The 15687-nt window shown below is 46.1% G+C and overlaps 1 protein-coding gene across 4 annotated transcripts in view; it reads left to right on the top strand.

Annotated features, from left to right (window-relative positions):
• LOC146206743 (transcription elongation regulator 1-like) overlaps positions 1-15687 on the top strand; it is a 294887-nt gene that overhangs the window by 110071 nt on the left and 169129 nt on the right. For all 4 annotated transcript variants that reach the window (XM_084591554.1, XM_084591557.1, XM_084591555.1 and 1 more), the window contains exon 8: positions 9964-10130. In XM_084591554.1, coding sequence (XP_084447680.1) covers positions 9964-10130 — 167 coding nt within the window. The remainder of the gene's footprint in view (positions 1-9963; positions 10131-15687) is intronic.

Raw genomic sequence — 15687 nt, 5'->3', positions numbered from 1 at the left:
GTGAGACGAAGTATACATCTTTGGTGGTTTCGTCATGAACTCTGGCTGAAATCGACACCTGTATTGTCTTTCCTTTGATACCCATCTTTTGAGCTGTTATCGCTTTTGAAGTTATGGCATTTATAGTAGGATATTCTTGCGAGCTCTCTGGTGCAGAGCTACTTTTATCAAACGTTATTGCACATAATAAAATTGCAATAAAGTCGGTTTCAATCAACAGTAATCATTTTCTTTTTTCTTTTTTTTTTTTTAGTTCGGGCTTTTCTAACCATAGAAACTGACGTTGGTAACCTAATGAGCTGAGAAAAGGGCGATGGCCAATTTCATTTTACCTTAGAGAGGACAGTCGGCATTGCGAAATAGGTGTGAAATACCTACCAAAAGGGTAAGCACCACGCAGCTGCCGCAATGCATTCAGGCTAAATTTTGGGGGAAATGAATTGGAGAGGGGAGGGTAGCAGACAGTTATGAGGCAACGTCGCCAGTAGAAGCGGGTTAGTTTCGCAAGCGCGTTAGACCGCTCCTTCTCGACCCTTCCCCTTTGAATCTCCTCTGTACTCTTCATTGGTTAGATGTACGTCTTTGCTGCATTGCGAACCCAGTGTACTTTCTATATATTTATTTACTTATTTATTTATTCACTACCAGCATCACCTGCTTTCATAACAAGAATAGAACGGCAATCACTCGTGCTAACCACGGTAAAATGCATAACTGGCTGCCACTGAGGCATTCTTTGGAGTGAAAGGATTCGTTTCTGTGGTTGTATGTGCAACAAAAGAATAATGCAAGACGCCCTTCGGTTATTTACTGCCCCTAGAATTTGTCCGGACATGTACTTCCTCGCGCTGCCCTGATGTGGCCATTTGGCGTGCTGAACAGCTTTCTTTTTTTTTTTTTTTTTAGAGCCCAGCTCTTTGGCGCCCGTTCCTGCGTTTCGCGTCGCCGTCTGCGTTGTCCCTCGTAACCAGCTCCGCAGCCAGGGCAGCGCACGCTCCTGCCACCATTCGCCGCTGCGTGTCCCCCCCCCCCCCTACCTTTTTCCTTTGTGGCGGCGACGGTGTTTTCCGGTGTAAGTGGATCGCGGTGCATACATCCTAAGCCGAAACGCAGAGCCACGTTGACTTGACTCGCTAGCGGCGTCAGCGGCATCAGTCAGTCGCTGCTATCTCTTCGCTGCGCAACGCTCCTACAGGTCCATACGCTGCCTTACGCGAACTCCTGATCCACAAAGCTTCCTTCATGACAGTCAAGAACTGTTAGTGGAGTGTTTCTTGAAGAAATACGTGTGAAAAATAAAATAAAAAAGTTGTCTTTGCCTCAATCTATCGAAAAGCTGGAACAGCCAATGAGATATGCTCAAATTTCGCATTAGGAAGTAACGTAATCGTCGGTAATTTTTCTGTTGTAATAAAAGTAGAAAAAAAAAAAACGCGCGCGCTGATATATGTGGGTGTGCGTACTTTCCTTTTCATAACGCGCTGACTGCTTTCTTTTTTCCCTGGTGGGGGTGGGGGGGGGGGGGGGTGGAGGCATTTCCATTGAAACACACGAGGCTATATAGTGTTGACGGTAAGCTAACCGCCCCTCCCCCTCCCCCATTTTTGTTTTTATTTAGAATAGCAGCTTGGGCGTGTTGCTTATGCATCTTGAGGTGACAGCGCGGAACGTGGACGGGAGCACAAGGTCAGAAGACGACACAACGAATAGATTGATGTTTTAGATTGAGCTCCTTGTGCTATATACAGCAACATGAGCAGGTGGGCTGAAGGCGAATGCACCAGCGCTGGTAGTAAGCGTACATTGGTAATGGTACTCCAGCTACAATAACTACCGCGAGCTCTAGTTTCAAGTCAGTCTGCGCTCTTGTTGCGACATTTTTAGCTATAAGGTGCGTTGAGAAAGCGGACTGCCATACTAGCAGCACTCGAGAGCGTAAGTGCAACATATTTCTGAAATATATTCAAAATATATGTAATGCCTCCCTGAGGGGTAATGTAAATAAAATAAATAAACATATTCTGAGCAATAAGACGACCAGAAAAGTGCGACATCACGAGCAGTTATCTAAATATGCGCCGCTTTGCAACTAGCACATGTGTTTCTTGACAATGATTTCATAATTTGAAATTTGCCAGCCCCGGAATTCTTTTGACATGTCTGGGGATCGTACAATAAGATGCCCTTTTTGGTTCGTCTGCGGTTCCAATGAAGAAGGGGGGGGGGGGGGGGGGGGGGGATCGCCCCATTTAGACAAGTACTGGCGAACCTACACCGTTTGCAAACATTGTCCCCACGAATGTGTGAAGGGTTTGTTTCATCATTGATGGAAAAAAGAAAAACAGCCCGAGGAAACAGTACGGAAAATCGAAGAACTGACAAACATGGCTGTCAATCCTCACATTCCTTCTGTAGGTAAACCCTCGTAACTGCCATAAATAAAGCGGGTACTCCAAAGCACTTTCCATGCGCCGCGACGTCAACGCCGCCGTCACGGCAGGCGTCGCAAAAGGGGAATGCACCTGCATGTTCGTGGTGCTGGCTCGCTCACCCTCTCGCGCGGACTGAGAAAATATGAAAACCGTGAAGAAAACTATTCTGTGAAGAAAAGAAGCAGGGGGAGCTAAGTGGACTTCAGGACGAGAAGAACGGAGTAGGGGACAGCCGCGCGGTCCCAACCCCTCGCTAGTTTTCGACGCCTGTAGCACGCGCCAGATATCTGGCAGGGACAGATCACAGCATCAGATTTCGCGATGCACGCATGCGCAGACCGGCTTTGGCTGACGCGTGCGACGACGTTAGCGCGGCAGTGCATGACGCTTGTGTGTTTGGAGTCGGGGCTTATGTATTCCAGTAGTTCCCTTCACCCCACGCCACTTCTACCCCCAACATGACGCAAATTTGGATGTACTTTGGGGAAGTGGTATGCCTTTATACTTTCTTCAATAGCCACACTGAGAGAAAAAACGACGAATGCTAAGCAGCACAGGCATCGGAATGTATTCATTTTCATGTTATACAAAACATTTTCCCAGTGCATGCCCAGATTATTTTGGTCAATTTTGGTCAATCTAGTCTGAATTTACTAGCTTTTGTAGGCTTACAAAAAGCGGCTATGAGCTTTAGGCACACTGTCTCTCTGCAATGCTGTTTCTTGGGCTAGTTGGTGGAGTTTGCTCATTTTGACAAAGCGCAAAAAAGAGGCAGGGATGGTCGAGAGACATGGGACAAAGCGCTTTGACTGTCCCTCGTGCCTGTATATTTTTAGCCCTTGCCCAAAATGACCAGTCCCTGTCCTTCTCTCTTCCTCTATCATGAGATAAATCATGGTGGCAATTCGTTGACCTCACCCCAATGTTTTGTTGTTTCACTATGCCATGCAGCGTTTCAGCAGGATTAGAGTTGAACAATGGCAGAGCTGGTTCAGGGCCCCTTGTTGCACCTAACCCTTATCCTCCTTTTTTTGTCCACACAAGAACTCCTTAGAATGACTTTCCAATCAGTCGGCTGAAGTATGCTCGCGAACGCTCAAGATGCAAGTTGATAGACCCTTGAAGCAATTTCTCTAAACCAAGAAAATGGCAGATGCTGCGAATATTTATGCAGTTTCTTCTGCGGCGATGCTGTTTCAAGTCATTTTGTTTTTTGGACATCATGTTTCCATTCCCTCCCATTTATTTCCGATTTTATCATTGCAAAGGAGTGGAAATTTGTTTTCCTATCACTAAAAAAAAAAAAAAAAAAAGTTGTCTGCGAGGCGTGGTCGCCATTTGTTATCTGTGCACAGCAAAAATGGGTGATGTTCGCTACACGTGGGAACGAAGCTATAGCGATAACTCGGCGCGGTCAACTGTGGGTTTCACCGCAAGGTCTCGACATACAGCTGTCTACATCGATTTGACGTGGTATTGTTATCAAAAATCATTTCGAAACGGATTGAACAGGTTCAGCCCAGTTCGTGAATGCACCTTCGTGCAAGACTCAGGCTCCTATCTCCTGAGGGAAGCAACAACTGCTGCCTTGGTAGATATTGCCGCGTGTCTTCTGCGTGTTTGCTTGGAATTGCTTTCGCACTGCTAGCTGTGCTACTATGCTTATATTTCTGAATCTTTTTGAGTAAGACCACGTGGCTCCTTGATGCTAAGCAGTAAGGATTACAACTAGCGTTAGTCTTTCGTTTTATTTTCTTTTACTGCTTTGCATGTTTGTTATCGGAAATGCTTTCAGTAAAAAAAGAAAAATGCCGCTGGTGACCTCGACGTCAAAACTGCGCGCCGAATCAGACTGTCATGTGATTTCCGCTCCACACATCGTCGCATATTTCATTTCGGTGGTGTCAATCGATATTCAGCCATTCGGAGGCAAAAATTCTGAGCCTCCTCTATTTACTTTACTAAAACTAACTGACGTGTTCGAAGGTGTGAAGAAAACGATGTCCTATGTCAAAACCAAACGCGACGTTTATTTCCTTTTTTTTTTCCGGTACAAAACCGGAATGAGGTGCAAGAAACACCCAAAAAGCTTGGAATTTCACTGCGATGACTAATCGGGGATGACCATGTGCGCTTGTAAAGGGAGGCTGTCATTGTGCTAATAAATACGTTCGATTTTTTTCATTGCGGCAGTCTAAAAACAGTGGCGATGTGCGTGTGCCGCGATGGATATCAGTACTCTGTTCTGCACGACCGCCCGATACAGACACGCGCTTCATTCCGTCAACCCACCACATGCACTAAATGTCCGCGAAAGCGTTTACGGTGCATTGCATGATAATAACAATAATAATAATAATAATAGTAATAATAATAATAATAACAATAATAATATTAAAACAGACCCCTGGCCTTGAAACATGAATCCACGGCTTCGAGGCTTACTATTTTGAGCATAGCGTAGACGCACAGAGAAGTAGAGAGTGCCGGCTGTGCACGCGCATTAGCCTTACTTGGCCCCACTAATGCCACTGCGTGTGCGCCGAAGGAATCCGGTAATTCGGTTTACATGTAGGCAAGCACTTTTCTCTTGTCACAGTGAAATGCGCCCAGCTGCCCTCTCGGCGTCACTTTGTTTATGTTACGCTGTCTGCAGTCGAAACTTCTCTCTTTCCACACAGCGTAGTGTGGTGAACTGTCCCACCTTTGCGAAGATGTCCATACATTCTTCGTAAGTGACCAAATACAATTAGACAGACGTACAACGGCTGTTACGTTTCATTACGGTGATTATCGGTGATGACGTCTGGTTTTTGATTATCTATGAGCACATATTTGTAATGTTTATAAGCATGAAAAGCACTGAACCAAAACAGTGTACATTCTCATTTCAGCTAACGCTCGACATTCGGTTCAGCAGCGTCGAATTCCTTCGTTTTTTTTTTTTTTTCATCTGTACTCCGTATGCGACGTCGTCCTTTTGCAGTTGTATTTCTTGTAGCGGCTGCGAAGCTACATTCAAAACGGTGCTTTCCGAGAGGACAGCTGCACCTAAGCACACGTGTGCCACTGAAAGCTCTAGGGAACAGAGCACGCACCAACGGAGATGTGAAGGAGACAACCAGTCGATACCGCCGGCCGAAACTATTTATTTTGGTCTACTGTCCTATTCCTTTTTTGACCAATATTTGAGAGTCGCATGACGCACATAGCATCTAAACGGTGGATCATACGCGTGGTATGCCAGCTGGCGTATCGTGATGTCATGTGCGAGCATTTTGCCAGCACACCATGCCGCATAACGTGGCGATATCCGTAGCACTCGCTGTCAAACACATAATGTCTACATTTTGCGAGAAATACCACTGGACCAACTGCGCGCACGGATGAAGAACCTCGTCCAAGCAACCTGCAATCTGTCAAGGCATGTCTTAATTTTGATAAATTTGCACTTTTGTCGCCAGCCGAAAAGCAAGCCCGATACATGGAAATTTACCGGAAGATTCTGCGCATTCTGTTTGGATTTTGCTAGCCGTGTCACTTGCTATCCGAGCCTGAAGCGCCTGGCGAAATACGAATGCGTGAGGGAAAAGTACAGGGCCAGAAGCATATTCAGAAAAGCACAAAATAGCGCAAAGCCCCTCAGCGATTGGGCGTGAAGGTTAGCGGCTTAGCACTACAGGCGAGCGTCCACTGTTCGCACGCAATGCAGGGGTGCAAAGGGTGATGCGGTGACCATGTGCAGGCTCTTCGTGCGAGCGAATAGCCCCCGCATAAACCACAGTGTATGCGCGCAAAACATGTGCACGCACGTAGTGTGCGTGTCATGTCTTGTCACCTAAAAAAAGCTTTCACTCCGTGGTCCTTCCCTAATGAACTGTTTGTGTTTCCACTTTGAGTAGATGCGTCTCCTTGTGCTAGGAACCAGCGGTGTCTCGCACCAAGTTCTCAATCGAGTGGTGCCTCCAGGTATCCATTCATTCCTTTCACTCCACTGACACTCCCTGCTTTCCTCTATATCATGAATTGTAGCCTCTGCATCAGGTGAGAGAGTTGTCGAAATTCTTCCTCTATGGGATGTTTGAAACCGGATCTGCTGCAGAAAGAAGTTGTTTCGACAGGCAATGAATTTTTGAAAAGTGTGACACTCGCCTCACAAACAGCAATGCAAATAGCAACAAGCAAGACACTTCACAGCACAAAAGTAGTATAGGTGGGTTGCTGAAACCTAGAAGTCAGCAGAGCAAAACCCCTTCACCATGGCAGCCAAACCTGTTTTGAGGGCAGAAGTTGGGTGCAGCGCAGAATACTTCTATGTCCAGCCTGATGTCATGCGCGAACGTGTTGAGCAGAATTCCTTCACTATTGAGAGCCTGGAGGAGGTAGGGGCAGGGGAGGTGTTATGAATGGCACTCACAAATGGAGGGGTTCTTAATCCCATAATTGCGACAAGAAGAAGAGGGGTGCAGGAAATGTACGTGGCCATTATTACCACAATAGACGTCTCCTGCACTGCACCTGTTTTGTGCCCCCAAAACAGGTTTGGCCGCCATGGTGAAGGGGTTTTTGCACTGCAGAGAAGCTGACTTCTAGGTTTCTTGACTAGCTTCAGTACTTTGAAGGAGTGTAGTCACGCGCGCCTCTCTTGGCAATTGAATGAACTCGCACTTTTGCTGCTTTTACCTAGATGGCGCTAGCAGTGAAAAACCTTTAATGACCGAATACAGGTGCAAATACTAATTATCACCATGGTTTGTGCTTCTTATTTTAACTTTATTTTACAGTAATACAATATTAAAAAAAAGCCAACTCAAGCAAGGCTCACGTTGTTGAGTATGACGGCCTTCTCCATTGAATGTCGTGTATGAAAAATTGATTATATTTGAAGGCTCAGTATAATCGTGCTAATTGTATAAAGCGCAATTTGCGATCAGGGTTCACAAATAACGACTATTCTAGTTTCGCCATGCATGATTCCTAGGCTGTAGAATGAGCGGTTTTTCTGGTCAAGCTATGCGATGTGAGGCAGTATTACGGAAATCTTCAAATTGGAAAGGTAATTAAAAACGAACTAGCGAATAAATTTCGATGAAACTTCGTACACTCAACTATTATAATGTGCGCCCGAAGTGGTAAAAATTTTACTGCTGTGCACGTTGATAAAGCGCAGATATTCGTGCCCAAAATAGCCAAACTTTACCATGTTTAAAAGGCTGCCGATCAAAGACTGATTAAATTAAAACTAATTACGCTTCAGGTTTCATAATATAAGTACCCATTCTATGTGTAGGCCAAAGGAAACTGTTCTAAGTGCAGCAGTTTCTTCAGCGAACTAATCCGAAGTAGGGTATATCAACGACGCTAGCGAATTTGTCATCTGCAAAACCACCTCTCATGCAGTTGATAACGTTCACACACTAAAGCAGCGCACATCATTTGACAGAGAGTATATTAAGCTTTCGAATGATGCCTACATTGTGATGTTCGAAAAAGAACAACGCGCAGAATGCTCACGCAAACATTGCCTAAAATGGCACATTCGCGCTGCCGGAGTGGGACCCCCGCCTTAAGCTCTGCTTCTTGCCACCGAACGCCACAGCTGTTTTACATCCGGAATCGTATGGGCATTCAAGCAAGGCTACCGTAAGCACGTCGTAGAGTGCCTATTGGTGAAATTGCGGGTAAATGACAAGCTGAAGATTAATTTGCTAGGCGCAATCGAAATGGTCAACCATGTCTCGCAAGATGTCAGGAAAGTGCGGAAGTTGCGAGTGCAGTGCAAGGCGACAGCTGTATTGCCATGCTTTGGGTAGAGCTCGCCGATACACCAGACGCTCTGCCAGAAAAATTTGCCTTCGAGGACTTTTTGACAGTCGACGACGTTGCTGTGACAACAAACCCACTGGACCCTGAAATTGTTGCAGACGCGTTGGCATCTGGTGCTGGTGCCACCGACGAGCAGCCACCGGAAGATGATCGTCCTCACTTGATGCTGCAAGAAGCCCGTTTTGCTACCGATGTGCTGTGGTGATACTGCGCCAAAATACAAGAAAGTGGGTTGGAGTTAATCGAGAGGATGTCTCATGTCGAGAACCTGGATCTCTTTAATGGTGTCAAATGCAGTGTTCGGGCAAAAGTCGCTGCCTACTGCAACTAGATGTAGGTTTCTCTGCAATAAATGTCTCTTGTAGTAGATTATTCATGGTGAGTGGCATTGTTTTTCATTGGTTAACCCTTTCGCTGTCACGAACGTACCGGTACGTTTTCGTGTCTCCCCCGTCCCCAGTGTCACCCACGTACCAGTACGTTCTCTATTGTGTGTTCAAAATTTTGTGCCTGGATGTCAAGTTGTTGTGCTTGGACAGGATGCACCATCTGTCAAATCTTTCTACAAGTTCGTATTTTCGCCCAGCGTTGTGTTGGTGCATATATACTGTGAAGGTATGGAGCGGCCGCGCCCACTCTCCGCCACCTTCTTTGCTGGGGGGGCGCGGTCACTCTGCGGACACGCGCTAAGTGATCATGCGGCGTGCGTGCGGTTACGGGTTCAAGGGTTGTTCTGTTATCCTGCGCAGGTTTGCAGACTTTTATTTTTATTTTGTTGGCGTGTCTGCTACGACGCATTGTGTTCAGGGGCTCGTGTCTCTCCAATAGGTCGACATATGACCTGATCGCTGCTTTCGCTCTCTCTTGTTGCGCCCTTGCTTGTGGCTAGCAGCAGCAAAGGAGGTTGTTTTAGTCTCTTTCCATCTTCCTCTGTAATCTTGATTTCACAACGTGCCATTTCTCTCCATTTTGCGGGCCACAGAAAGTGCACCCTCTGTGCGCACGGTTACTTTCTGATGACTGACCGCACGGGACCTTTGACTGCGGACTGGAGCGATGGCTCTTTTGATTATAAATACGAGCTGAGCTTGGATTCAGACTCAAGAAGTATCGAGCAGTTTTTTCTTATATTATCCTCATTTATCTAATTTATAGTCAGGCTGATGATGATAATACCTGCAGAACACTGAAATGTGCATATTCTGTTGACTATGTTATTTGTATAGCAATCATAATCAAAAATAAATCACTATGCTTGTTCCCTGATATGCTCGTTCCCTGAAACCATGCAGACACTCGGGGTGCATCACGGCCAGCAATGTCCGACAGCGAAATGGTTAATGCAATTTCGATTAACAGTTTTATAACGAATTTGATGCCGTTCATTATAAATGGGTTCAGTTAGAGTTAACTACTTCATAAATCAAACAAATTGTGTTAAATCACGCTGTTTGTTATAACCGGGCTTGACTGTATGTGTTTGTAGAGCTAAAGCCAAATTTTAATGGCTAGTTGGTCTTGGGCTGCCTCTATTAGTTCAGTGACTTTCATTCTTAAGGCTTGGCCACCTGTGCTTGTAGAGCCTTTGTGGCGCAGTGACATTTATTCTGTAGCTTGACAAGTTTGGTGTTGGGAGAACAGTGGATTGCGTGTCTGGAGTGATCAGTAGCTGTGCATGCCTATAATGTGCTATTCTGCTTTGCAGAGGCTCTTGCAGCTGCTGGTGCAACCAGGGCACCTGATAACAGTGGCTCTGGGAGTGCTGAAACAACCAAGGCTGGGGCCAACAGTGCTAGTGGGGAATCATCCCGAAGCACAGCTGATACTGCTACTGCAGACTCAGCACAAGCAGACAAACCTGCAGTCGTAAAGGTCAGTTGATGCTATTCTTATTAATGCGTGAGCATTAAGTGTTTTAAGATTTGGTGCCCCAAAATTTGTGTACACAATTTCGTCGTAACTGAACAACTTAACAAAAAATGATTGTACTAGATAGAGGATGAAAAAATCTTGTCTGGGAAATCTTGGGGTTAAAGTAGAGTAATGAGGTGCTTAATTATAGTAAAGGAAGTCAAAATATCAATGTCAAAATAGCCAGGCAGGGTAATGACGACATGACACCCTAATGTGATGCTACACTTTGGGTCACATGACATGTGGCAAGGGTCATGTGACCCAAAGTTGGTCGTTTGAGACAAAAAAAAATAAAGTGAGTAAAAGTGATCAGGAAATGTGTAAAGGGCCGTTTAGTCGAAAGGAAAAAAAAAGTAAAAGAACATGCACGGTTTGCTGCACAATGCCGTCAACGATGCAGCTGCTATCATAATTTCTGCCGTGTGAAATCTCTAATGGGGCGCACAATACTCTATTTACTCGCATAATGCTCGCACTCTAAATGAGGCGTCAAAAATTTTATTTTTTGACGCCCCATTTATTACCACCGCAAGAGTCGTCTGCTAGTAGTAACAAGCGCCACCTTTGGAGCGCTACTGAACCTAGCTGGCCTCGTTGTGTACACACACTACCAGTCGGCGATAGCGTACTTGAGTAGATCAGCATCATCATAGGTTATGCTCGATTTTTTTTTTTTTACCTCCACGATGCTCGTAGTCGTCGCCATTTTGCGAAGTGTCTCCGCACCTCGTTGTTATTGTTCCTTCGTTCCATTTGTGTTACCTGCTTTGCTCCTCTGTGTACCGTGTTCTTTGTGCCACATCGTGATGGGGCGTACTCAAGTTATACAGCTGCTTTTAAGCTGAAAGCTTTCAAGTCCGCGCTACAGCATAGCAACCGCACTGCCAGCAGGCGTGTCTGCGTAGTACGCTACTAGAAACAGCGATTGCAGTGTCAGCACGGACTCGTGTCAAGTGTCTGATCAAGAGTAGAACTGTATGTCTGCTGTGAGCATTATACTATGAAACGCGGGGAGTCATAATCAGGCTGCATGCGGCAAATAAAGTGCTTTAGCAATTCGTGCTTTTGGCGACCCTGTACTTCTATAACAAGGATAAGTTCTGCTTGAAAGTAATGCTTTGGTTGTATTTACAATAGCTGACCTAAGAATCCCGATTTACACCTTTTAAATTTGCTTTTAGCGCTCCAAAACATTTGCAAAAACTTTCCCCGCATAATTATTGCACCCCCGCAACTTAGCTTCAATTTACCGCGAAAAAAAGTGCGAGCATTATGTGAGTAAATACGGTATACCGTGTGCAGCAGCAACGTTCAGGCTTACGCATATCTTCAGTGCAGATTCTGCAGTGCTCTCTTGATTTTTTTTCATATTTCTTCCTTATGCTCAATCTTTGTCGCTTTTCACTTGTGTCACAAGTAAGGTGAAGGTCACCAAAATTGTACGTTCAAACCCTGTTACTTTATTTGAACTTCAAGAGACTGAAAAAAAAAAGTCCGCAGCAGCTTCTGTTTCTGCACCGATTGTCGACTGCCCTAAATACCTTGATTTTATTCTTGAGCAAGAGCACTTTGCTCTTCTGCTTTGCCATTTCGTGCAGCAGGGATGACGGAGTCAGGGAGTGTGCTCGGATTGCGTGCAGATCAGTGGAAGTAGTCATCGCAGAGTAAGGAAGTAAGGCTTGCGCTTCAATGGCTTGATCATGTGTCTGTCACATTCTAATCAATTGGTGCTTGTTTTTCGCTGCCACTGTATGGCGTGGTGTGTGATTCAAACTTTTTTCTGCTATGGGCGGCTCAGACGATCCAAATATTGCATTTCTTGAAGGTTATTTTCTGCTCGTTTATGCACTTTGAGCCATTTAAGTGCAAGAAGCCATTCCGTTGTAATTGGTCCAGGGTCAGATGTCGAGTTTTTTTGTTTGTTTAAAGGTGTAGAACTCTCATCGAAATGAACTGTGAAGCAACCAAACTTTGCATTTACAGTACAGTAAAACCTGTTTAATTCGGATCGCGTGGGAGTAAAAAAATTGTCAGAATTATCCGAATGCCGAATTACCCAAATGTCAAATTATGGAATGAACAAGTAAAACAGCACATGAAGAAAGCATTTATTTCATACTTTTACTTCGCAAAGAAGTCTGTAATGGTGGTTTGTTTTTTTGCTGGAAACTGAGCGGCAAGAACAACTTTTTTCACATGTGCCAACCCCTCCAACCCAAGCATGTTATGCGGGGCATCGAGGCCAAATTCCTCCAAAACATCTAGGGCGTCACCAGCTTCTTTAGTGGTACGCCGTGCCAGGAGTTCTTCGCGGAGGTTGTCTTGGTCGCCATCGTCGGACACCTCGCCAGTAGCACTGAGAGCATCGACGAGTTCTTCATCAGTCAACTGACCAGCTACAGTAACGCCGTTATCGATGCTGATTGGCCAAGTAATTGCCGATGCCGAGCAGTTGGCCACTGCTGCTGCCGGCGTGTCTGACCACACGTGCACCAAAATGTATATCGCGCTCGGGAGCGTTACAGTTTACGGTTGTTTTCGCTCCATGCAGAGCAGCATACGCTCCAAAACATGCTTCTGGTATTTTTTGTTGACATACTGCATGATTCCTTGATACATCGGCTGTAGCGCTGTGGTCATGTTGGACGGCAGAAATACCAGCCTGATCGCTTGAAGATCAGAAACGTTGCAGTGTGCGGAGCAGTTGTTTACCACTAGCAGCACCTTGCGTTTCTTAGCGCTGGACCGACGGTCGAGCTCTTGTATCCAGGAACGAAATATTTCGGAAGCCATCCATGCCTTCCTATTTGCGCGGTAATCAACTGGAAGACGCTTGATGTTATAATTGCACCTTGGTTTAAGCGCCTTCCCGATGACGAGAAGAGGCAGGCACTCTGTGCCCATCATGTTGGCCGCTAAAAGCACGCTCACAAGCTCTTTACTCCTCTTGCCACTAGCACAAGAGTCTTGCTTGAAACTCTTATCCAGCAGCACTTTAAAAAATAGTGCTGTCTTGTCTGTGTTAAACACATTGTTTGGGCTGTAGGCTGTGATGTGTTCTTGGCGTTGGACGTTCTGCCAGCTTTTGACGACTTTGGTGACCGCACCTCTATCCCCGCACACGGTGTTGAAAACCAGGACATGCCTTTCTTTAAACCATGCAAGCCAGCCTTCCGATGCTTTGAAAGAATCAGTGTTCATGCGGAGGGCATAGGTTTCTTCCTGTGGGCAGATGAATGGCCTACTTAATGGGAGCCGCACATTCCGTGCAGTTCCAATCCACCGCAACAATGCATCTTCCAACTGAGGGTGTGCTGCTGTCCGCATACGCTTGCGAGCAGAATGAAACTTCGTTCTGGAAAGCTTCCAAGATTTGTGCCTCATTCCTCACATAAGTTCCCAGGGTGCTTCGCTGTACGTCGAACCGATGCATCACCTCTTCACGGGAGATGCCTTCAGCATTTCTATCTTTTGCCCCAAGTCTTTGGCCACATACTTAACCCTCTTGGCAGGAGTCCCCACCATGGCGGAGCGAAACACCACAAACATGTGGGCAGACACGCCTGCCACTGTGACCCAACACCGAGCACACCTAGCAGGCCTAATACTCTCGTAGAGAATCTCAAAATGGCTGCCTTGAGGACCGTGCACCGCGCATGCACACACACATAGGGAAGAATGCAGAAGCATGCAGTGCATGCGGCGTTGGGACGTTCTCATTCTCGAGAGAAGTGATGACAGTAGTGATGCGTGCTCTGAAAATGCTACCCCTCGTACGTTATCGGTTTCGGAATGGCATTGTGTTTGGCCCGGCACCCATTTTCGGATGATGGTCATAATAATGCCTGCTCCTAAAAGTCACTTCTGCACCGGTCATGGTCCGTCTCCAGTCCGAATTAACCGATGCGCGCTGAATTGTGCTCCGAATTATTGAGAGTTTGCTGGCATAAACGTGTACATTTTGAAGGGAGGGAGTGAGCAGGCCAAATTAGCGGGGGCCGAATTAACAAGGTTTGACTGTACAATCTTGGTTGTACGAATTTCATGGGGTTGTAAAAAAAATTTGTATCATCTAAAAATTCACATCATCAAAATGACCAAAATTTGTATGTACAAGCATAAGAAATGAATTCACGTAGATTTTTTAACAGCTGACGGCATTTATTTACGGTCATACAGCCACAGCTCGCTTACCGCAATAAGTACAGCATGACTGGAGACCGCGATGTTGGCTATGTGCAGTGTGTGCATTGCTGCTAACTGCTCCCTGTGGGCATGTGACTAGTAACCTTATTGTCAATGAGGTACGGGCCGCATGCTGCTGTCTGTGCATAGAGTGCAACTAGCAATTGCTAAACCAACAACGTATGAGTAGCACATGGAGCACAGTGTTGCAGTCACCGCCTGTGGTGATCACAATGAGACTGTTAATCGCAGTTGTAGTGATGTGTGACTCGTGTAGCTATTAACGGCTTCATGTGTGTAAATCGTACCAGCAATCACAAAGTCAAAAATGCACGAGCAGCTCTTGGGGCAAGAGGTAGTGGTTACGGGTTTGTGCATTGATACAGTAAAAGCTCGTTAACTCGAACTTCACGGGACCGGGGAAAACGTTCGAATTATCCGTTGTTCGAATTATCGAATGGCCTCGAAAAAACTGACAAGAACCATTTGTATTATTGTAAATGTACCGTATTTAGTCACGTAACGAACCCGCTCGCGTAACAAACACACCCAGCCCTGATTGGTGCCAATGAATCTGAAAAAAAATAAAGGCGTCAGTCGTTGGCGCGTCTTCCGTTTCGCACCGTCACGGTCCACAACACATTTCTTGGCAGTGGGCCAATATTCTGCGCAGTGATAATGGCGTGTTTATCTTTTGACTTTAGCTCCATGGGGGGAAGCGAACTTGGCAAAGTGCCAGCGCTTGTCTGGTTGTGCAAGCCTCCTTTTCAGTACGTTCACTTTATCATGCTATGAGTGACTGGGGCGGGCGCGTCTACAGCTACTCCAATAATCGGAACGCGCGATAGCAGCAAGCGGCTTTTGAAGCGAACGGTGCTAAAAGCGGCGTCATCATCGCGGCTGACTCGCGTGCTTCCGTTGACAAGTGATGGTTGGAAGGACGGATGGCTATCGCAAAAAAAAGAAAGTTTAACCCGTAGTGTGCCCGTCTGAGATCATAGCCTTTCATGGGCGTTGGCTGGGACCGCGCTGACAGTACTTATCCCTATTTTCAAATGAACAGGGTTGGAATTAACGAGTATTTAGTTCCGAGCTACGTTGCGCAGAAGAGAGAGCAGGCAGCCGCCGCCGTCGCGGCCATGCAGTGACCTTGCCGCGGCCGCCGTCCCCTCCCTCCAACGCCGCCGCCCGCCGCGCCGGTCACGGCGCCATTTAAGTTTTACTCACTTTTCCATGGTTTTACCTGGTTCCATCTCCTGTCCCCGTTTTGGACATGCGCAGCCAATAACTATGCCTTCCGATCGCGGAAGTGTTTATTTTTTTTTTTTTT

Source organism: Amblyomma maculatum, chromosome 1 (assembly GCF_055883805.1).
Source record: "Amblyomma maculatum isolate TAMU_Amacu chromosome 1, ASM5588380v1, whole genome shotgun sequence".
Classification (NCBI taxonomy): Eukaryota; Metazoa; Arthropoda; class Arachnida; order Ixodida; family Ixodidae; genus Amblyomma; species Amblyomma maculatum.
This window is presented reverse-complemented; position numbering and strand designations above follow the sequence as displayed.